Source organism: Propithecus coquereli, unplaced genomic scaffold (genome assembly GCF_000956105.1).
Source record: "Propithecus coquereli isolate 6110/MARCELLA unplaced genomic scaffold, Pcoq_1.0 Scaffold48, whole genome shotgun sequence".
NCBI classification, from domain to species: Eukaryota; Metazoa; Chordata; class Mammalia; order Primates; family Indriidae; genus Propithecus; species Propithecus coquereli.
In genome coordinates, this window is record NW_012150618.1 from 2,392,453 (window position 1) to 2,415,001 (window position 22,549).

The following is a 22,549-nucleotide window of genomic DNA, read 5'->3' on the forward strand; positions in this document are numbered from 1 at the left end:
ACAGGAGAAGACAAGAGGCTGAAGACAGGGAGGTGGATTTGCTTCCAAAAATCCCAACAGCATATTTTGAAGAAATAGAAAAAACTCAACCTACAATTCATATGGACTCTCAAGGGACCCCACATAGCCAAAACAATCTTTAAAAAGAACAAAATTGGAGATCTCATACTTCGTGATTTCAAAACTCATCAAAATGGTACGGTACTAGCAAAATGACAGACATAGACCAATGGAAGAAAATAGAGAGCCCAGAAATAAACCCTCATATATATGACCAATTAATTTTCAAAAAGGGGATAAAATGGGGGGGGAGAGCATTGATATGTAAACCATTTTCAACAAATAGTTGGGAAAATTGGATATCCATATGAAAAAGAATTAAGTTGGACCCATATTACATCATATACAAACATTCATTCAAAATGGGTCAAAGACCTAAACTTAAGAGCTGAAACTCCAAAAATCTCAGAAGAAAACGTAGGGCAACATCTTCATGCTAGTGGATTTGGCAATGATTTCTCGGATACAACAAAAAAAAAGCACAGGCAACAAAAGAAAAAATAGATAATTATTTCAAAATTAAAAACTTTTGTGCATTAAAAATACTATGAAGAGAGGGAAAAGGCAACCCATAGCATGGGCAAAAATACTTACAAATCATATATCTGATAAGGGATTAATATCCAGAATATATAAAGAACACCTACAACCCAACAACAACAAAACAAACAACATAACTCAAGAATGGGCAAAGGACTTGAATAGACATTTCTACATAGAAGATATACAAATGGCCAATACGCACCTGAAAAAATGTTTAACATCATTAGTCAGTAGGGAAATGCAAATCAAAGGCATGAGATACCATTTCACATCTGTTAGGATGACTATTATCAAGATAAGGGAAAATGGCAGAAAATTTCTGCATTGTTGGCAGGAATATAAAGTGGTATAGCTACTTGGGAAAACAGTACAGTGGTTCCTCAAAAGGATGAACATGGAATTACCATATGATCAAAAAATTCTAACCCTGGGTATATACCCAAAAGAATTGAAAGCAGGGACTGAAAGAGATACTTGAACACCAGTGATCACAGTAGCATTGCTCGCAATAGCCAAAAGGTGGAAACAAACCAAGTGCCCATCAACAAAGGAATGAATAAACAAAATGTGGTATATACACACAGTGGAATATTATTCATCTATAAAAAGAAACAACGTTCTGATACATGCTGCAATGTGCATGAACGCTGAGAACATTATGATGGGTGAAATAAATGAGAGTCAGAATGACAAACATTCTATAATTCCACGTATGTAAGGTACCTAGGGCAGTCAAATTCACAGGGACAGAGAGTAGAATGGCAGTTACCAGGAGCTGAGAGTGGAGTGAGGGGGAGAGTGAGGAGTTAATTGTTTAGTGGGTATAGAGTTTCCGTTTGGGGTGGTAAAAAGTTTCAGAAAGGTAGATTGTAGTGCTAGCTGCACGGTAACGCGAATGTACTTAATGATATTGAATCGGACATTTTAAAACGGTTAATTTGGCAAAATTTTATGCTATGTATACTTTACTACAATAAAAAAACAAAAAACAAAAACCCAGCATGATAACACAATTTGGACTGTAGATGGGTCTCTGTTGGGTAAAGAAAACTGAGCAATCTATATGCAGAGACGCCCCTTCCCTTCTGAGACCCAGGTGTGAGTTGGGAGTTGTGAAAAGAAATACAAAGGCTGGCATTGCAAAGGCAGCCCCTTATTAGCGCAGGTGGTCAAGATGCTCAAAGAGATGGCAAACTTACATTGCAGTTGGACGAGCCGTCACATGTCGGGTAAGGACCATCCGGCCAGTCGGCAGGGCCCAGGGCAGCTGAGTGCCGGTGCTGGGCCTCGTACTCCTTGAGCTGCAGCAAGAAGAAATAGAAAACGGAATGGGAATAAAGGCCACACCCGTGCACCAAGCAGCAGAGAGATCACTCTGGGCACCTTCTTCGTGCCGTTGTTGGTGACTAAGTGTCAGATTAAGACACGTTTTCCAGACCGAGAGGAAGATAATGACCCTGCCTATGGGTTTTCATCTAAATCAAACCAACAGACACAACAGCTTCTTCATATCCCGTGTTCCAAAAAGAACCTTGACTTTTCGCCTCCTGCATCCACACTCATCTTTCCTCAGCTTGATGACAAGTTTGAAAGCAGAAACTGTATACAGTTTGGCCTCTGAATTATGGCGCCCCCCTACCCCAATTGGGTAAGTGAAAAAACATACACTCCTTTTTTCAGGAAGAGACAAAAGGGTAAAACTACAGACACTTTAATAAAACAAGGCAGAAGCCTGAAGCTGATTTTTTAAAATCACTTGCTTTTCTTATTCAAAACTACTTCAAGTTGCTGGTCCGATGGTATCGCCTAACAAATGTTATGGGGTTTATTGGGGGACTTTGAGGATGGGGAGGAAAAATAATGAGATAACTATGATATCATCAGAGATATTTAAAGTTTAAGTTTAGAAACTAGGTTTCTAGTATTTGAAAAACACAGAAAGGCAAGTGAAATGCTATAGAAAGTGAGCAAGTTTAATCTGACAAAATGAGATGAAGGATCTTTCAGAATGGAACATGTTAGAAGGCCCAGGTGTGTTTCTACAAAACACACAGAAATCGAGCTCTGCTGCTCAGTACAACTAAAAAGTTGCCACTGCAGTAAAATCCTATCATAAAGCAGTCTTTAGATATGAATTTAAGAGAGTGATCACATTATGTTCCATGTACCAAGTAATTTAAAAACAGAAATAATTGGACCTGACAGCCCATGTGACGGTGACTGGACAGTCCTCAGCCACTCGAGCTATGTGGATATGGAAAAGCCACCACACTGACAATTATCCCTCCAGGAAAAAGCAACCTTCCCAAGTCTTATTTCTACCTGAGAAATTCTTCTCTGCACCCGTAAGTGGGAGGAGGTAGGCAGTACTGATCATCAGGTAAGAGCTGGGTTGCAGAACCAAAACCAGCTGGGAGCCCTGGGGACACATTATTTAAAACAGGCATGATAATAAATCAGCCTTGCAGGGTTATTGCCAGAATTGAGTAAGATAGTGCAGCAAAGCTCCTAGCACACTGTATCTAGGCAATGCCGTTATTATTATAATACTATTACTATCACCACTGTGGTTTCAGAAAAAAGAAAGCTCAACGTTCACATTAACTCTGCATGTTCAAACGTTTTGCTATTCCGGGTGCTAATAATTTTAATCTTTCTAATGCATTGGGGACACATATTGTTTAATCTTTATAGTAATGTATGTTATGTACTAGAATGCTCTTTCCATCTGGATATATTGGTTTCTGAAATGCTACATTCTCCCTGTATGATTGGGAATATCTGCCCGAGGGCAAATGAGATTATCATGGGATTATCAGGTTTTCTCCAGGTCTCTGCTCCATTTTTATACTCAGCCTTAGCCCCAACTACCAGAAGCCACTAAATAAGCTTCATCTTTTACGAAAAAATGACACAAATTCCTAACTAATCAGTCAATCATAAATAGACAATAATTTTGGGGGGCTATATTTCCATCTCTACCACCTGCTTTGAGTCCTGAAAGTAGGTATGCTTCTTCCAATAGAGATTGTAATTCTGTGCCCTATCCAACTTATTATTAGCACTTAACTGTTTTTTAATTACCCTAATTACAACTTGATGTGTGATTTAATGTTACAAAATAACATCTCTAAATTTTTAAAAAGTGCATTGTACAGGGGAAAAACAACTTGGTTAGTACTTATGTAAGTACTTTTTTTTTTTTTTTTTTCTCTGTTGCCCAGGCTAGAGAGCCGTGGCATCAGCCTAGCTCACAGCAACCTCAAACTCCTGGGCTCAAGTGATCCTCCTGCCTCAGCCTCCCGAGTAGCTGGGACTACAGACATGCGCCACCATGCCCAGCTAATTTTTTCTATATATTTTTGGTTGTCCGGTTAATTTCTTTCTATTTTTAGTAGAGACGGGGTCTCGCTCTTGCTCAGGCTGGTCTCGAACTCCTGAGCTCAAGCAATCCTCCCGCTTCGGCCTCCCAGAGTGCTAGGATTACAGGCGTGAACCACTGCGCCCGGCCTGGAAGTACATTTTTATACCCCACTTTGCTTCAATAAGTTTTAATTTAATTATAATTTCAGGAAGGAATGGTGATTTATGATTTGAGAATCTGTATATTTTAAAGCAAATTTGTAGTTTTACATTAATTCCATACTTATAAGGACATTTTAAAGTGTGCCTGTGTCTGTTTTAAGCAGAAATGCTCCTTCACATCCTGCTTTCCCTGGTCTCATTGTTTTCCCCCAGTTGAAGTCCATGACATGATTCTCGGAGAGATGGCCAACTTTAGTAGATTAATGGTTAATTCTATCTTGGACACCTTTGGGGAGAGAGATTTTATACCACTCCAATTTCTACTAGTGCTTATTGTAAAGAACATTTACATTACACCAAATCTAAATCCCCTCCAGCTGCTATTTTAATTCATTTCTTTCTACTCTGTCCTCGGTAGAGAATTGGAAAACAATCAAAACATTCTCCAGCACATCCTAAAGGTGTACTGTTTAACAATCCTTCAGACACTTAAAGACTGTCATTAAGTCCTTCTCTGCTTCTTCTTTGAGATAAATCCTTTCAAACTTCTCCCCATGGGACCAGTTTTTTAAAAACCTTTTATGAACTCTCCATGAGTCCATGTGTCCAAATCTCTGTGATTTGATGCTGCTACAAGGAAATAACTCAATAACACATCCAAGTTCCCAGTTCATAATCCTATGCTCTGGTATACCAGATGCCCAAATCCCTTCACGAGACTGTTTGCCTATCCCCTAGCTATCCCCCTACTGTAGGCATAAGCTCACACTTGCACCCTGCTCTAGAGGACATGGCTAACAGAAGCCGTCCCCACAAAGATGCCTAGAAGGCTGTTCCTTACCCCAAGTCAGCTTTCAGACACTTTTTCCCTGGTGGGACAAACCCTACGATGCAATTCACCTTCTAGACCTCCTCACTCCCCATGGGTTCAGGCTGAGGCTACATTTCTCCTGCAATCACATTCCTGTCCAGCTTCTTCCTCTGCCTCAACTGGTTCCCTTCCTCACTTAGAGAGTTCTTTTAAAAGCCTTCCTTCAATAAATGACTTGCACAATTCTATAAGTCGGATGTTCATCCTCCCAAACCTCATGTTAAAATTTGGTCCCAACACTGGGGTAGGGGCCTAATGAGAAGCGTTTGGGTCATGGGGGCAGATCCCTCCTGAATAGACTGATGACCTGGAGGGGTAGGTGAATTATCCTCCGTTGGTTCCTGATGGAGCTGGTTGTTAACAGGAGCCGGGCACCTCCCCTCTCACTCGGCCTTCCTCTCTCCCCACGTGATGAATGGCAGCAGCCCGAGGCTCTCTCTAGATGTCCAATCTTTCAGCCTGCACAACTGTGAGCCAAATAAGCCTCTTCTTTATAAATTATCCAGCCTCAGATACTCCTTTATAGCCAACACTAAAGGGACTAAGACACTGACGAATCCCTGCCTCAGGCTCTGCTTTAGGGAAACTGATGTGAACAACCCTGGAATTAAGAAAAGTTCACAATGCCAAACAGCAATGCCAAACATTAGGTGCTCTTTTTTTAACCTCCTATGGACTTTATTTTTGACTTTAACACAGGTGTAGCCTTTTGGAACCAGGTACACACTGATCAGATGAGTAAATATGTAATATTTAGTGATGAGATCACTAAAGACTACTTTGAGCAGTCTTTAGTATTAATAATTATTAAGGAAATATGATTATTAAGTCATAGATTACTATAGACAGTGCATCCCATTAAAATTTCAAAGGACATATTTTTCTATGACATAGCTCCATCATTGCTGAGTAGCATCATACCAGAAAAATTACCGGTATTCTCTTTTATTCAAGGCTTTAAATGTGAGTTTACCCCCTACCCTCCTATCCTCACCAACATACACAGAAATTACCCAGGTAAATGAATAACCTAAGTGTCTCACTAGGCTTTCGGTATCTTGCCAAACTAGTACAAGATGTGAATACCCTGAACTTACTTGCTGAGAGCTATGTACGCTCTTAAAATGAGTATAGGCACACCTCATTTTATTGTGCTTTGTTTCATTATGCTTCACAGATGTTGCAATTTTACAAATTGACGGTGTGTGGCAGCCGCGCATCGAGCAATTCTACTGGTGCCATTTTTCCAGCAGTGTATGCTCACTTTGAGTCTTTGTGTCACATTTTGGTGATTCTCACAATATTTCAAACTTTTTCATTCTTATTATATCTCTTAAGGTGATCTGTGATCAATAATCTTGATGTTCCAACTGTAGTAGTTTTGGGGTGCCACAAACCACACCCATGTAAGATGGGGAACTGGATTGATAAACGTGTGTGTTCTGACTGCTCCGCAGCAGTTGCCGTCTCTCTTCCTCTCCTCAGGCCTCCCTATTCCCTGAGACACAACAATATTGAAATTAGGCCAGTTAACAACCCTACAATGGCCTTGAACTGCTCAAGTGGAAGGAAGAGTCGCGCTTCTCTCACTTTAAATCAAAAGCCAGAGACGATTAAGCTCAGTGAGGAAGGCATGTTGAAACTGAGGTAGGTCAAAAGCTAGGCCTCTGAATGCAAAGCCAACTCGTGAATGCAAAGGTATTAAAAGTGCTAGTCTGGTGAACACACAAATGCTAAGAGAGAAAAACAGCCTCATTGCTGTTACAGAGAAAGTCTGAGTGATCTGGATAGAAGCTCAAACGAGCTACAACATTCCCTTGAACTAATAATCCAGAGCAAGGCCCTAACATGGTCTTGTCCTGTACTCATCTATTTTCTGACCACGGGTAATTGCAAGAGGTCTAAGTTTTAACACGTTTTTAATACAGTGATACAGTAAACCTAGACCCTGAGCTGCTCACAAGTTAAAGGAAGCAGATCCCCTCTGCACTTTATTTTCTGTTCTCAATAACATCTTTCTCGAAGTGCTTCATCTCTGGCTAAGAAGAAGCCCATTTAGACACTTGCACTGAGGGTGTGTGCTGCCCTGAGAAGGGCAGTCCAAAAAGCATCTCTGCTGCATCCTCATTAGTCAAAGGGTGCCCATCTTTGTATCTGGAATCTAGTAAAGTTTGGAGAATGTCACCAATTTTTTCTTCAGGCTTCTGCATTTGCAGATTGCCTTATGGACAATATTCTTGATCCCTCGATGAGCACCGTGGCTGCATCTGCGACCAGGGAGAGGCAGCCAAGCTGGCGGGAGCCGCCGCACAGATATGCCTGCAGCTGTGCCACCTTCGCACCGAGTTGCCTTCCCATTGCCTTTCGTGTAAACAATGGCCAGTTCTTGAATTATGAGCACAGAAGGAGCTTCAAGCAATCTTTTCCTCCACATTCCCCCCAATTTGAAAATATTCCTCTGTTTCTTTTTCAATTATAGAAACATGCTATCTAAAGTGGGCCAGAGCAAGGCTGCTTTTTTCTCTTCCTCCCAGAACACTGGTTAGGCACCAACACAGGCAACTCCCTCCCCACATAAGTGCTGTCAGATGACGGCAGACCCCTTCCCTTCAGTTTTACTATTAAAAAGCAATGTGGTAGCATCACTTCCCAGGAAGTAATTAACATCTTGCTCGCCACGGTAAAAGTAAATACAGGTCTGCATGTCTCACATGCACTTTCTAGGAATTCAGCTGGACTTCCCAAGTGCTATGGCATGCCCAAGAATGGAATCGGAGAGAAAATGTACGGTGATTTTTTGCCCTGGCCGGCAGCTGGCCAGATGGTCGATGGTGTGGTTAAACAGACCAGGCTGAGGATGAAGGCCAGGCGATCAGCGGCATGGACAGGAGGTTGTCACCTGTCACCTGTTCTATCGCCTGCCCAGCACCAGCTAGCTGCCTTGTCTGCAGTAAGCCCAGCAACATCACCCAGCCGTGGCTGCCACCTCAGTCTGGAAGTCTCGGAATCCACAGAGGGAGAGGAGCCGGCAGGTGGGTATCCCAAAGCAATCGTAGCCACCAGGTCTCCCAGTAAACCCAGTCCCACCCTATAGCTCACATAAGCGGTTTTTCTTTCCTCAACATTGTCTCAGCAATAAATTAAGCTTTTTTTCTTAACTATTGAGGTTCAGAGTCAGATATAGTAGTACCCTCTTTATCTGCAGTTTTGCTCTCCACAATTTCAGTTACCTGTGGTCAAGGAAATAGATGAGTACAGTACAATAAGATATTTTGAGACAGAGAACACATTCACATAACTTTTATTATAGAATATTGTTATAATTGTCCTATTTTATGATTAGTTATTGTTGTTAATCTCTTACTGTGCCTAATTTATAAATCAAACTTTATCATAGGTATATACGTATAGGAAAAAATATAGTATATACAGAGTTCGGTACTATCCAAGATTTCAGGAATCCACGGAGGGTACTGGAACGTATCCCTTGTGGATAGAGGGGACTACTGTATACTAAACTAAACTGAGTGTGCCTGCCACCGTTTCAAGGTTCCAAACACTTAAGATTCCAATTAATGGTTGCTATGGGGTGAATATTTGTCTCCTCCAAAGCTCATGTTGAAATTTTTTTGTGGTGGTGGTGGTATTAGGAGGTAGGACTTCTGGGAGCTGATAGGGTGGTGTTAATTCCATTATAAAAGGGCAGGTTGAGCCTCCCTTTGCCCGTTGGCCCTTCCGCCTTCTGCCAGGTGAGCATCCGGTACACAGGTGCCATCTGGGAAGAAGGGAAGGGTCTCACAGACACCAAACCTGCTCCTTGACATCAGACTTCCCAGCCTCCAGCATTCTGAGCCAAAAATGCCTGTGCTGTTCCATGACAGCAGCACAAAATGACTACGACAATAATAAAGTTATAACTCGTTCAATGGCTCCTTAGGGATTTGAAGGTTTTCATTCGTTTCTAAACCTGTTTATTTGTGACTTATCTGCACAGCACTGACCCAACTGACCAAAGTGAAAATCCGAGAGCCAATTAGTATGTTGTAAATGACAAAGCAGGGACTCTCTTAACAAATTGTGTCTCACTATCATAACTGCTACCCTCAAAGATCATTAGGCTTCTGTTAGTGCCTAATTTAACTCAGGGGAGAAAAAAAAAAGAGACACAATAAAGTGCAATTAATACTTACTCAGATATGAAAGTAAGCCAAATTTTAAGGTATATCTCGATCAAAAGCTTTAGATTATTCAAAGTTCAGTTTGTGAAGGCATCTTATAAAACTGAGGTTTTGTTATTTGACTTTTATTTAATAATTAATTTTGTACCATTGATTACATTCTTATCGGTCTTTCCAAAAGGTCTGCAAATTTTGCAATGGTATTCAGAAGGTCATTTTTTCTCCTAATGTCTGCTATTCATTCATTCGTGTAGTTATTAAATATGGAAGCTTCACCTCACAAGGTGGAATGCTTGCGTCAAGTAAACTGAATGTAATAAACATCTGGCCAGACACTGTGGTTTGCGCCTGTAATCCTAGCACTTTGGGAGGATTGCTTGAGGCCAGGAGCTTGAGACCAGCCTGAACCAAGCGTGAGACCCCATCTCCACAAAAAAAGAGAAAAATTAGCCGGGCCTGGTGGCACACACCTGTGGTCCCAGCACTTGGGAGGCTGAGGTAGGAAGATCGCTTGAGCCCAGGAGTTAGAGGCTGCAGTGAACTATAAGGATGCTACTGCACTCTAGCCTAGGTGACAGAGCGAGACCCTGTCTCAAAAAAAAAAAAACAAAAAAGAATGTAATATTTTATCTGACAATGCGAGTACCTGATAACCACCAAAATATCATCAAAATAATACTTTAGATATTATATTCCTCTACCCTTTGATGCCTCCAATATTTTTAAACGCCAGGAGGCCCAGCTCACAGATACAGCCGAGTCACCTGCTTACCCTAGCAAGGGCTTCCTCAATGGTGATCATCTTTTCTTTGACCATCATCATCAGCTGGATCCGTTCCTCATCGCTCATCGTTATTTCACTGGCAACATAACCAACATCTTCTCCTGGAGATTGAGGAGAGAGAGTAGCAGGAATGAGAAGAAGAAAGATGAAACAGAATGTCCAGGCTGACAGACTGTTGTCTCCGGCTGGGGAAGGGCGTTGCTCGGGGGCACTATGCTGCCTGTTACTCGTGGAGCAGTAAGAACTGCTACTCGGGGCAATAGAACCGCACTGAGCACCTCTGATTGGGAAATCGGCTCCCAGAACATGTGGATGTTATGATAGAAACAATCCCGCAAACAACAGAGCTTTTGAGATGGAGTGACCAGTGGTAGGGGGTTTGAAACAAGTGACAGGGAGGTCCTCGTTGGGAGGGCAGAGATCTCATTTAAACACCCAACGAGATCTGACAAGCATTGCACGGCTGCTTTGAATGAGGTTCTCTCCATCTGAAACATGAATGGGAAGGAAATATTTTTGCAGAGGAGTAGGAGAAAACTGTCAGTCACAACAGAGGAAGGTAAGGTGACAAGAGTCCAAACCCGCAGCCTGGTAAAATCCTTCAACCTTACTAAGCTATGTGGCCTTGGTTCCACAAAGGATAAGTGCAAATAAATAAAATCACAGATATGAAGCATGTTGCGTTCGTGAGAAGGGGACTATATATGTCTGTATCTGAAAATTTATTGTCATAAATAGGTTTCCAGACTGTGAGGGGAAGTCGACTTCCAGTCTGAAACTGAAGGCAGAGCCAGAACCACAGAGGAGAAGAGACTCCCCCCTTAGACGCCTTCTGAAGTCTTCCCTGCAAAGCAAACAGGCTGCTGTTGCCCGTGCTGTATTCGAGCCACGCTGGCCCGCGTGTGGGTGACAGTCGTGTGAGCGGTCGGTGAGTGGGGGGGGGACGTGTCGGTGGAAGTGGGCCACAGGAGCAGACCGGGAGCAAGCCACGTTCCAGTCCCTTGTCCTGCTCCCGCTCCGTCTCTCTCATTCATCTTTCACCAACCCCCGGTGTCATTAGGATGCCCGGCTGCAGCTTAATACGCCCTTGGTGTAGAAGGACAGAGGGAAAGAGTCTGGCCGCAGACTACAGGAACCCATTTCAGGCAGGGCCTACTTTGGAATTTATATTCCCCGGTATTTTCCTATCTCATTTCCATTCTGTAATCAATCAGTCTGGAAATGCTGCTCAAGTTCCCTTTGCCACTCATCTACTTGTACGGGAAGAATAATAGTGTGTGCCGCGGAGGAGAGAAGCCTGCTGGTTTGATTCATTTTCCTATCTGTGTCGTCTCCGATAGCGGAGAGGGTGATGGGGAGCTGGCTGGGTTTTTAACCCACAGGGGCCGGTAACTGCTTCCTCCTTCCCTCCCTCCCTCCCTCTCTCTCTCTACCTCTCTTTCTCCTTAGCTTTCTTCCTAAATAAGACTTCCTTGGAATCCAAGATTTGTTTTGAATCACAAATAATCCTGGGTATATCAGAAGGAAAAATTGGGAATGTTCAAGAATAACCTCCTGGCCAGGCGCAGTGGCTCACGCCTGTAATCCTAGCACTCTGGGAGGCCGAGGCGGGTGGATCGCTCAAGGTCAGGAGTTCGAGACCAGCCTGAGCTACTAAAAAATAGAAAGAAATGATCTGGACAACTAAAAATATATATATAAAAATTAGCTGGGCATGGTGGCGCATGCCTGCAGTCCCAGCTACTCGGGAGGCTGAGGCAGTAGGATCGCTTGAGCCCAGGAGTGTGAGGTTGCTGTGAGCTAGGCTGACGCCACAGCACTCTAGCCCAGGCAACAGAGCAAGACTCTGTCTCAAAAAAAAAAAAAAAAAAAAAAAAAATAACTTCCTTAAAGAAGAACAACTTAAAAAAAGAACCACATGGAATGTTGCCATGGAACCCAGGTGTGCTATGGCGTATCTGCTGCTCTCATCTTTTTTTCTCATTTCCACGTGTGTAGATAAATGGAGACGGATTCTGAACCGCAGCAGACACTATGATTTTATAAAGGAAAACAAGTCGTGTCACCGGTGAGCAAGGAAAAATTTCCATCTATTGATAACCGTATTCAGCGGGACTGGAACCTGGAAGTGGATTTGTTCCGGTTTCCTCTCTAAATACTGGGGAAACATAAATTACATAACTAGGCCTCAAAGGGATGACATATTTACTTACTATATAAACAACAACAAAAGACACGGCCAAGAGTAGGGCAGAACTCCCTTTACAAAGCAGCCTGGGCAAATTCCCATGATGTCAGGGCCGTTAGAGTTTCCAGGGGCAACAACCCCAGGACCGTCCCTGCCACAGAAGAGCATTGAAAGTTCAGCAGACGTTCAATGCAAAGTTGCAAAGACTTCACGTAGGGTCCAAAACCAGCAAACGCTAAGACTTTTTAGACCCTTTTAGGTTAGATCTTAGTAAGGTGAATGTAAAGATCTTTCCGAAGCTGGTGTAACTGAGAAAACTAAAGATTTGGTCTTTGCGGTCAGATCTATGGAAAAGAAAGAAAGAACTGCTAACTCTTCCCATTTGTTTTCTTTAGTCTAAAAAAAAAAAAAAAAACTCACTGGGACGAAGTCTTAAAGTAATGATAGGAATGTCCAAAAGCTGAATGTTTTATGGGCACACGCAATCAGTTATTCTAACTTATAGCGTCTATTTAGATTAGCGGCTCAGGCTTCTTAACATTTCAGAGCTAAATGGACCTACTGTCCGCCAGCTGCACTGCAGTACCTTTTGAAGTCTGCCTCATTATTCCTTTCTGGTTCTTTCGGAAGTTCTGCCAGAAATACTTATTTTTCTTCTTCCAATCTCCTTTTCCTTAAAAAAAAAAAAAAGCACAAGCAATAAATTCATTAATAACAAAAGTAGCCTCTTCCTTACAATTCAAAGCTAATAAGAATACTTTGATTTAACAAAAAGACAGTTTTTCCCTTTCAGTTTGTGAAAGACTGGGGAATGCCTATAAAGTTGTTTAAAAAGAAATGCAAATTTCCTAGTAGCAAGAAATGGTGCAGTGGGGTTAAGATGAGAAATAAAGAAACATCAAAAAGGCAGGCAAAACATGCATTCTTGTATTCACTTTGATGTTTGTTTAACTAGTATGCCTAATTCTGCCTTGTCTTGTGGTATATTTTTCCCCTTTGGTCTTAGCCACAATTACTTCAACTACAGCACAAATAGGATATTTTAAGAAGTTAACTTAATGTTTTGTTGTTATTCCTATTGTTGTTTTACGCTTGGTTTATTTCTGTGATTCCAGCTTTAATGATGAGAACAGAATGACTGGTATGTCCTGTGCCCAGTGGTCAGCATAGCTGGTCCCCTTGGTCTGTGGGGTTGACCTGCACTGTTTCTCTATGGTATGTAGTTTGCACGGGTCTAGCTATGGCCTGAGTGGGGCTTGATTCCTACCTCTCTGGCATTCGGGCCACTCAGTGACCTACCTACCGCTTACCCAGGGCACGTGATGAGAAAAACAGATTGCAATCTGGCTGTGACATCTCCCCGCTGGGTGTCTCACTAACCTCCTACCCTTCCCTGACTCCTGTGGGTGACTTTCAAGCGATAACAAATTCATTGCCATAGCCAGACAGTTCTAATATTTGGTAGGGTTTCAATCATCAAAATAAGTAATATCTTTTAAAAAGCAAAGGGAAAGTAAAATGAATGGGTAGAACAGTCCTTTATTCTTTAAAAAGGAAAAAGGCAGCAGTGATATCTGCCACCATGTTGATGTGGCACACTCAAAACAGCAGCTCTGTCACCATCTGGTGTCTGTCTGGTTGCTCCATGGCCACTGGAAACAGGGCCCAGAAAAGTCATGGGTTTCCACAGTCTAGACTGGTGGTGCCAAGCAATGCCGCACAGAGCAGACATGTGGGAACCATGTCCATGGCGCTCTCGGGCTAGAAAGGGCATCATTTGTCAAAACAGGATGCTTTTATTTAAGTTCTGACAACCCTCAGAGCTATGGGAATGAAATCAGAGCCGTCAGGCTGAGACGTCCAATGTATTCTTATCTTAACACAAGTTTCATGGTGTCTGCTGCCTTCGGGCTTAACACTAAAGCAAATGTCAGCCATAAAGGGTTAAAGAAGACTGATTATTATGAATTCAACCTTCTCTCAGGCAATTTGGTAATATATTTCTTTGACTGTAAGCTATAGTCCCTTCTTCCCCTCTCCGATTTTAATGTTTCTGAAATGGAGATGCAGCCTAAAAAATAAATGATAATAGCTAACATTTGTTCAGCACTTAACCATATCTAGGCACTTTGCTATCTAATGGCATATCTCATTTAATACTCATGTATATGATGTATTATTGTTCCCATGTAGCAGATGAGAAAACTAAGCCTTGGGGGAAAAAAGTGACTTGCTCAAGGTCTTAACGACTGAGTTGGTAGAGTCGTGATTCAAATCCAGGCAATCTGAGGTTGCCCTAATCACTACTGCCCAACCATTGATGCAAACAGAAAAGCTATGACTAAACCAAGAATGCATTTTATAATCAAGGATCTATAAAATATACAATGCCTTAATTGTGCATAATCTTTGACCCAAAAAGTCCAAATTGAAGGATGTATCCTAAGGACGTTATCAGGGGCAGAGACCACAGGAGTTTCATGGTAGCTTATTTGTCTACCATAGAGAAAAAACTGGAAGCTAAAGGTCCAGCACAGAACTGACTTGTCAATTAAATTACGGCACATCCGAGATGATGAAATATTATGTAGACTTAAAAATTTTACTGTAAAGAAGATTCAATCACGTGGGAAAGTGCTCATAACACATTCAATTTTAAAAATTATAAAACAGTATGTAGAATATGATCACAATTATGTTTTTTTAAAAACCTCACGAATAGGAAAAAAGAGAGAAGGAAGTTATACATCACAATCTTAACAGTGTTTATTTCTGACTAGCAGGGTCCTTTGTGGTTTTAGTGTTATCACACACTTATGTTATCTATAAAGCATTAAAAGAGAACAATGAAATAGTTAAACCAAGGAAAGTGGTACTGACCTACAGAGCCGTCTTCTGAATTTGATTTATGAAGAGGGTTCCTAGAAAAGAGAACAAGCTGGATTACCAGGGAGCCTTGCTTTCATGGGAGAATTGAAACTCCTCCTAACTAGTCTGACCCAGCATCAATACTACTTAACCGAGCCAGGGCAAATTTGTGTAGGATGTTTACCATGGGCCTTTTCTACCTGTTTGCTGGCTTCCTAGAAACGGCCTTGTGTGTCATTTGTCAACATTTATTAAGGACTCACTCTAGGGCAAGACCTATAATATTAAATGAAGAGAACAGACTTCACTACATGATTGCTCAAGTACCTTTCACTTCCGTGAACTGTTAAGTACCAGTGAAGTTATGGCCATTGGGATGTCCCTCGTATAAGCGGAAAAGAGAAAGCAAATAATAATGAAAATATAAACTCAGCACCGCAAAGGCCGCCTAGCCCAGCAGCTGAGTGAAGTGTCAGTTGTAAGAATAATAAGGGGTGGGGTGGGAGGAGGGTGAGGGAGATTGGATGCCCCAAACAGAGGAGGCAGCCAGTATGCAGTTCCTCCAGGGGTCACCGCCAAGTGGCAAGTGCAGCGTTCATCTTGCTAAATCTCCCAATGTTCAAAGAAAAGCCAGAAATCTGCATTTTTGCAGGATAGCCCCAGATTTTTAAGTGATGGTAAGTAATTCCATGTTTTCAGAAATATGTTCAAGTTAATCAATGCATGTCTGGGCACCAGATTTGGCCCCACACATTACCCTACACCCTGGCACCCTACACCCTTGCTGCCAGTTTGTGAAGGTTGATGTAGACAAACCTGAATAACCTGAAAAGTATACACAGCCCTGAACCAGTTAATTAAGCATTTCTCCAGAAAATACTTAGATACCAATTTAAAGCAAGAAGGCAGGGAAATCAAACAAAGTTAAAATTGGTTGTCTCAAAGACAAAAGAGTAGAACTTTGAGCATGATCTTTCATTAAATGGGTCCAAAGCCCAGAGGGCAAGGTCAGTGTCCTTGGGCATGCTGACACGGAAACCAGACAGAAGGAACCTACATCAGAAGCACACTCAGGGCACTGAAACCAGAATCTTTGCTCAGACCTCATCGCCATGAGGGAAGATGGAAGAGATGTCTGGTAAAATACTCTTCGGCATCTGACTGTTTAGTAAGACAGAGGTTGGGAGCCAGATCTGAGTTACATTGAAAAAATTGGAGAAAAAGAAGCAGAACATTCAAATCACCTAACAGTGATTTTCTGCCTACCTTGCAGATGAAAGGACCTCAAGAATTTAAGGTGGCCAGAGAGAGAGGAGAGGGGCTTTTCCATGCAGAGCCACATTTAATAAGCCACCACCCTTTAGTGCAGCTGCCTTCCTGCTGGCTGACTGCTAGGTGCCATTTCAGAATGGAAGGCCCCAGCCTCGCAAGCAAAGCTGAGAGGAGAGAACTGTTTCTGGCCAGCACAGAAATCTGAAAGGCTTCTATTGTAAACTAGGGAGAGTAGGAGCTGAGAACAGAAAGAGGGGAGAAACAGTTGTAGAGGACAAGAACTACATTTGAATTCTAGTCATTTCCCCCTTACTACTATGCTGCGAACACAGAAAATATAAGGAAAATTTAACTCACAAAAAAAATTGGTGGCCAGTCATGGTGGCTCATGCCTGTAATCCTAGCACTCTGGGAGGCCAAGGCGGGAGGATTGCTTGAGGCCAGTTTGAGACCAGTCTGAGCAAGAGCAAGATTCCATCTCTACAAAAAATAGAAAAATTAGCCAGGCATCATGGTGCATGCCTGTAGTCCCATCTACTTGGGAGGCTGAGGCAGGAGGCTTGCTTGAGCCCAGGAGTTTGAGGTTACAGGGAGCTATAATGACGCCACTGCACTCCACCTAGGGTGACAGAGCAAGACTCTGTCTCCAAAAAAAAAAAAAAAAACAAAAAAATGTGGCCAGGAGCAGTGGCTCATGCCTATAATCCCAGCACTTTCGGAGGCTGAGGTGGGAAAATTGCTTGAGGCTGGGAGTTCAAGACCAGCCTGGGCAACATAGCGAAACCTCTTCTCTACAAAAGGCTTTTTTAAAAAACTAGCCAGGCATGCTGGTGCAAGCCTATAGTCCAAGCTACTCTGGAGGCTGAGGTGGGAGGACTGCTTGAGCCCAGGGGTTCAAGGTTACAGTGAGCTATGATTGCACCACTGCACTCCAGCCTAGACGACAGAGCGAGACCTGGACTCTAAAAGAAATAGAAAAGAAGAAGAAGAAGGGGAAAAGAAGAACAAGAAGGGAAAGAGGAGGAGCAGCAGCAGCAAAAGCAAATTCGAAAACACACAGGGCGACCGGGGAAGGATGGGCAAAACAAAAAGGCTGCAAGCAGTTGGCTAGTTGGTCAGAGCTTAAGGCAGGAAATCCTTCAAAGAGCAATAACCTTTAAGCTAACTTTGGACTGTTAACATTTTTTTTTTTTTTCAGATCTTACTGTCGGGTTTTGCACTTGAAGTCGTCGTACTATGCATCAGTCCCCCTCACTTCCGTTGGCCGTGACCTAGCAGCGTGGCTGAGAAGGCTTTCTGTAAGGGGCCACTAAAAGCACAGCGCGCCCCACATGTATTAATATTTGTATACTCACTCTAAGGACTAGGAAAGTCTCAACCGAATTGCTAAGCTCCAAATATATCAAATCTCCCTAGCTCTGGATAAAACTGGTTAACCATGTCATGAATAAAAAATATGTATGTGAGCTTTCACCTTTTCTAAAAGAAATATTTTTGTGGGAAAATGGTCTAAAAAAAGATTACCTTCCTTTACCCCTTTGATGGTTTAGAATAATAAACCTTATCGAGTTGTAAGGATTTTTTCCCAATCATTTAATCCAATCCCAATTTTACAGGAAACTGTGGTCTCCAGAAATTAAGGAAGTGGCCGGCGGTTCCACAGCTACGTGGGGCCAACACGGGACTGTACCCAGGTGACCTAGACTCCAGCCCCATTGTCCTTCCAATATATGCCTTACTCTCTTTAATCTGGGAAAAATTTACATAAAATCATCTCAATTCAGAGGCTCATTTCTATTTTTCCAATCCCATTTTCATTCTTTCTGCCAAAGGAGAATGTTTAGTATCGTAAAAATACTTCGGAACTTACACTGCAGAAAAAGGTAAGCTTTTACTACCATGCAGTTTTCACAAAATATAACAGTATTTTTCTCTCTAAAATGATGATTTACAGTGTTTTCATTATTTTTATCTACTTTCTTCAAACTATCACATATTTTGAATAATTTTATCCTCTGGTTTGGATGTGTCCTGGTCATCACCTGCCTTTCCTCAGGATGCCAGCAGATGGCACTGTAGTTTCTTTATTCATCTTCTGGTGAGTGCGATGTTTGTTTTTAAAATTTCACAAGTTCACCATCCAGACACTGTCCAAAGAATAACAAGCCAATGTTTCATAAATATGAGCCTCCTCAACTCATCAAATTTGCAAAGGAGGAAAATGACACTGTATGAATTTGAATGCAGACAGGAGTGCAGAGCAGCGATGCAAAACGCCATCTCCTTTCTCCTTGAGACTGATTATAGAATTCATCGAGCAGGAGGAAAAAAAATCAATGATGTAACCCAATTCCAAATTTGGAAGGCAGCAGGTGGAGGGGGTCATTTACTGATCTTCTGGTGGAAGAAATTAATGCTCAGAAGTCAGCTCCAAAGAGGCCCCCTGTAGCACATCCTTCTTCCAGCCAGCACCGCTGGCCTGAGAAGGGCAGGCACTGGCAGCAGATCTGTGGCCTCTTGGATCCACCACTCTCATTGTCAATGGGTAAAAAGGATGGGAACGTCAGCATGGACTTCGATGACCAGGAAGCAATAATTTACATTTTGTTGCACTCTGAAGATCTATTTAAAGATTTAATAATCATCAAGTATTGCATTTTTTATTGTTTAAGAGACAGGGTTTTGCTCTGTCAACCAGGTTGGAGTGCAGTGGCACGATCATAGCTTGCTGCAGCCTCACTCCTGGGCTCAAGTGATCCTCCTGCTTCAGCCTCCCAAGTAGCCAGTACTACAGGCTTGTGCCACCATGCCCAGGTGCATTTTGACCAGACGAGGTCTCAATATGTTGCCCAGGCTGGTCTTGACAGAATCAAATCTTAGCAAATACCTTTTCATCAGTAACTACTACTATGAAATCCCAACAGTGTTTACGTGTAAACAGTTTTTCCTACAGATTCCTAAACTCCTTTAGTTTGTCCCTGAAAACAAAATTCGCTTAAGAAAACCCCTAAATTATGGAATGTATTAATTAGATCAAAAAACCAATTTAAGGGACAGCATCCCCAGCGCTTAGCTAATTTCTTTCCTCCAACCTCAGTCTTTTACAAATTCTTTGTTAAATTGCTTTGTTCATTCATTTTCACTCATTCTTTCACCCAGTAAATATTTATTCGCCTCCCAGTATGAGTCAGGCATCCTCTGAGAACTTAGCAGGAAACAAGACAGATAGGATTCCTGTGGCCCTGCAGAGTCAAGGAGTGGGGAGAATTCGAGATGGGATGGACAGGGAAGGCCTCTCTCAAGAGGTGACAATTGAAACCTAATGACCAGCTGGCATAACACCCACTTCCCTAAATTCGGAAGGCTGGGTGGGGAAACGGCAGGGGAGGAAACAGGAGGCCTACTTTGGACACCCCTGTGGAGATGGTAAAGAAACAGCTGGACAGAGTCTAGAGCTGGAGTCTAGAGCAGGAGACAAGAATTTGGAAGTCGCTTGCATCTTCAAAGCTATGAAACAATAAAGAGAAGCATTATGAAGACTGCCCTCAGGGGAAACCCAATTTTTAGGGATTAAAAAGAGCCCGTGGGGCTTGGGGAGGAGCGGTCAGTGGGAGAAGAAACACCAGGAGAGTACACTTTTGCCTTTTCTTGCTAGAATAATATTAAACTCCATTTTACAAAAATTATCTTGCTGCCTCCAACTCTACACAGAGTAAATTCTAGGTTGCCATATTTTCTTTTCCAGTGAGTCGAGTGCTTTCTAGTGGAGATTCTGGTAAGACCAAACAGCAGAAGGAGGAGCAAACACAGGTCCAAATGGAATTCCTTACACTTGTGTAGAAATCCACCTCTTAAACGCGATGCTCTGGGAGCCATCATCACAGAACAAGACCATCGCCGAGCCTGGGGGGTGATGACTTGCGTGAGGTCAAGTTATGCTGGGCAGGGGCCAAGCTGGGGTGGGCAGCCCTCTCTCTGACTCCTGAGTCCAGCGTCTTGCCCTGTTCACCGCACTCTCTCTCACTTACGGAACAGAATTTCACATTGTATGCTCTCTACAGGAAGCCACTTTTCTATGATCCAAGGGATAGACAGAAAGGGCCACATTATATACTGGCCCTGCACTTGGGTAAATTACTGAAATAATACTCAAGAACTTGTGAAGATAGAACGTTTTCGACACCAAATCTGAACATGGTCTACGGAGATATCAGAACCAAGTACTTGCAGAACACTTTTCAGGAGTTGGCCGTGTTAACTGCCCTTGCGTGCTCCTCCTGTCCGCTCGTAGAAGGAAAGAAGGCCAAATACTATGGTGCAAACTCATTTTTCTTCTCATGTCTATTTATATACAAATAGCCTGAGGTACCTCCAGGCAAAGACAACTCTATCTTGTTTTTACATACTGAGTCTGCACACCACAAAAGTCCAATGAATAACCAAGCACAAAGAAATTCCTAAAATAGACTTCATGTTTTGGCTTTGATGGGCTGTCCAGAAGCTTCATTATAACCAAAGCAAAAAAAAAAAAAAAAAAACAAAGGCAGTTATAACCTAATTTCCAAGAAAGGAACATATGTTATATGTTACTGGAAAACCTGTACTTAAGAGATTTTTTTTTTTTAAGTTCCTTAATCTTGAGTCTCAGGAAATAAACTTCTCCATTAGTTTATTTCCTGCTGAATTTGGAATCGGGGTTTGTGCTATGTCTAGGTCTTTTCCTGCATCATCCTGGCCCTGCCAAGGCAGGCCCCAGAGCCAGCAGGAGCCTTTTCTTCAAGATGTAGAAGAATGACTGACACACCTGTGCTATGGGATTGTGCACGGACAGGGGGAGCAGGGAGATGGTTAAAGGGCTGAGGGACTTACAAGCAGTTAAGATTTTCTTCATGTCCTACTTAAGTCTGACTATGTGCATTCATATTTTGCTTCTTTCATCACAAATTATTCTATGCAAAATAAGTAATTCCTCAATTTAATATTTCTTACCCATTGGGCATCAAAGATATTTTTATCATACAAACCTGTCTCCTCTGTTTAATGGAAACGAGTGTGAAACAAAATTCATTGCAGACTACGTACTCTCTGCCATAAAAATTCAAGGGCCACCCTCTCCCTGGGGCGGGGCCAGGGCTCAGGTGAGGTGAGAGACACTGAGTGTCCGAGCCCTGGGAGGTGCCGGCTGTCAGGGCCAGGCAGGAGCGGGGAGTGAGCACCTCCTTATATCCCACACCCTGGATCTGGCCCTTCGTGGCCAGTGGCCGCTGGGTTTCACACACATGACATCATTTAGCTTGGGAATTCACTGGCTGAGTCTGAAAGTAACTCCATGGCCAAAACCTGGCATATTGTTAGAACTCCATGAATATTTAGTATCAATGACAACGTTGGTGACATTTTGTTGAGCCGGTCAAAACACTCCCCACACAGGCTTTTTCTTTCATTTCACGGTCTGTTCCCAGCCTGTACATTCTGGCTTTTTGTTCCAAAGTCACCTTCATCAAATGATCAAGGCAGGTGTCTGCGGTACAAAATCCAAGGCAATGGCCCGACCCAGCACAGGCTAAGAGCACACAAGCTCGGAAGTCAGGCAGACTTGGGGGTAAATGACAGTGCTGCCACCAATCTAAGCCTTGATTGTCTTTTTATGTGAAATAGTGATGATAAAAACAGTATCTGCCTTAAGAGGTTGTTAGGGGGATTATGTGAGGCGGTGAATGTTAGCCCCGCACTTGGTAAGTTCCAAATAAGTGCTACCTCTTGTAACTACTCATCAGAGCTGCCCCAAACCGTCTTCACAAATTAGTTTTCACAGAAGTCACTGTCCTCATTCCAAGTACTGCTGCTATGTTACCTCCCATTCTAGATTCCAACAGTTTCCAAATCACCAGGGTTCCTCCTTTTACATTTTTTTTAAAACTAACTTCTCTCAAATAACTAGGATGGACACAGTGATTTTTCTCGTACTTCTCAATCCCTTTATAAAAGCAATTTACCCTTTTCTTAGACTTACCAAAAGAACATGCATGATGATTGAATATGATGTTGAAAACTTTTTATCCAATTGATTTTTCAGCATATTATTTCTACTTGCCTATATCCTATTGTCTTCCTTAAGCAGCATTTACCTTACTGTATACAGCGCATTATTTAGTGTATACTAAATAATTTTTTACTGATGTTGAGTAGCTTTTCAGTATGGACACTTCTATCATGGGAAATGGCTTGGGTCCATCAATTACGTAACATTACCTCTCCAA

General features: G+C 42.4%; 1 protein-coding gene across 1 annotated transcript in view; it reads right to left on the reverse strand.

The window, feature by feature from the left end:
• Nucleotides 1-22,549, reverse strand: part of SASH1 (SAM and SH3 domain containing 1) — a 170,657-nt gene that overhangs the window by 55,428 nt on the left and 92,680 nt on the right. The window contains exons 5-8 of the mRNA XM_012655548.1: nt 15,030-15,070; nt 12,736-12,822; nt 9,950-10,062; nt 1,803-1,904 (exon numbers count right to left, since the gene is read on the reverse strand). Coding sequence (XP_012511002.1) covers nt 1,803-1,904; nt 9,950-10,062; nt 12,736-12,822; nt 15,030-15,070 — 343 coding nt within the window. The remainder of the gene's footprint in view (nt 1-1,802; nt 1,905-9,949; nt 10,063-12,735; nt 12,823-15,029; nt 15,071-22,549) is intronic.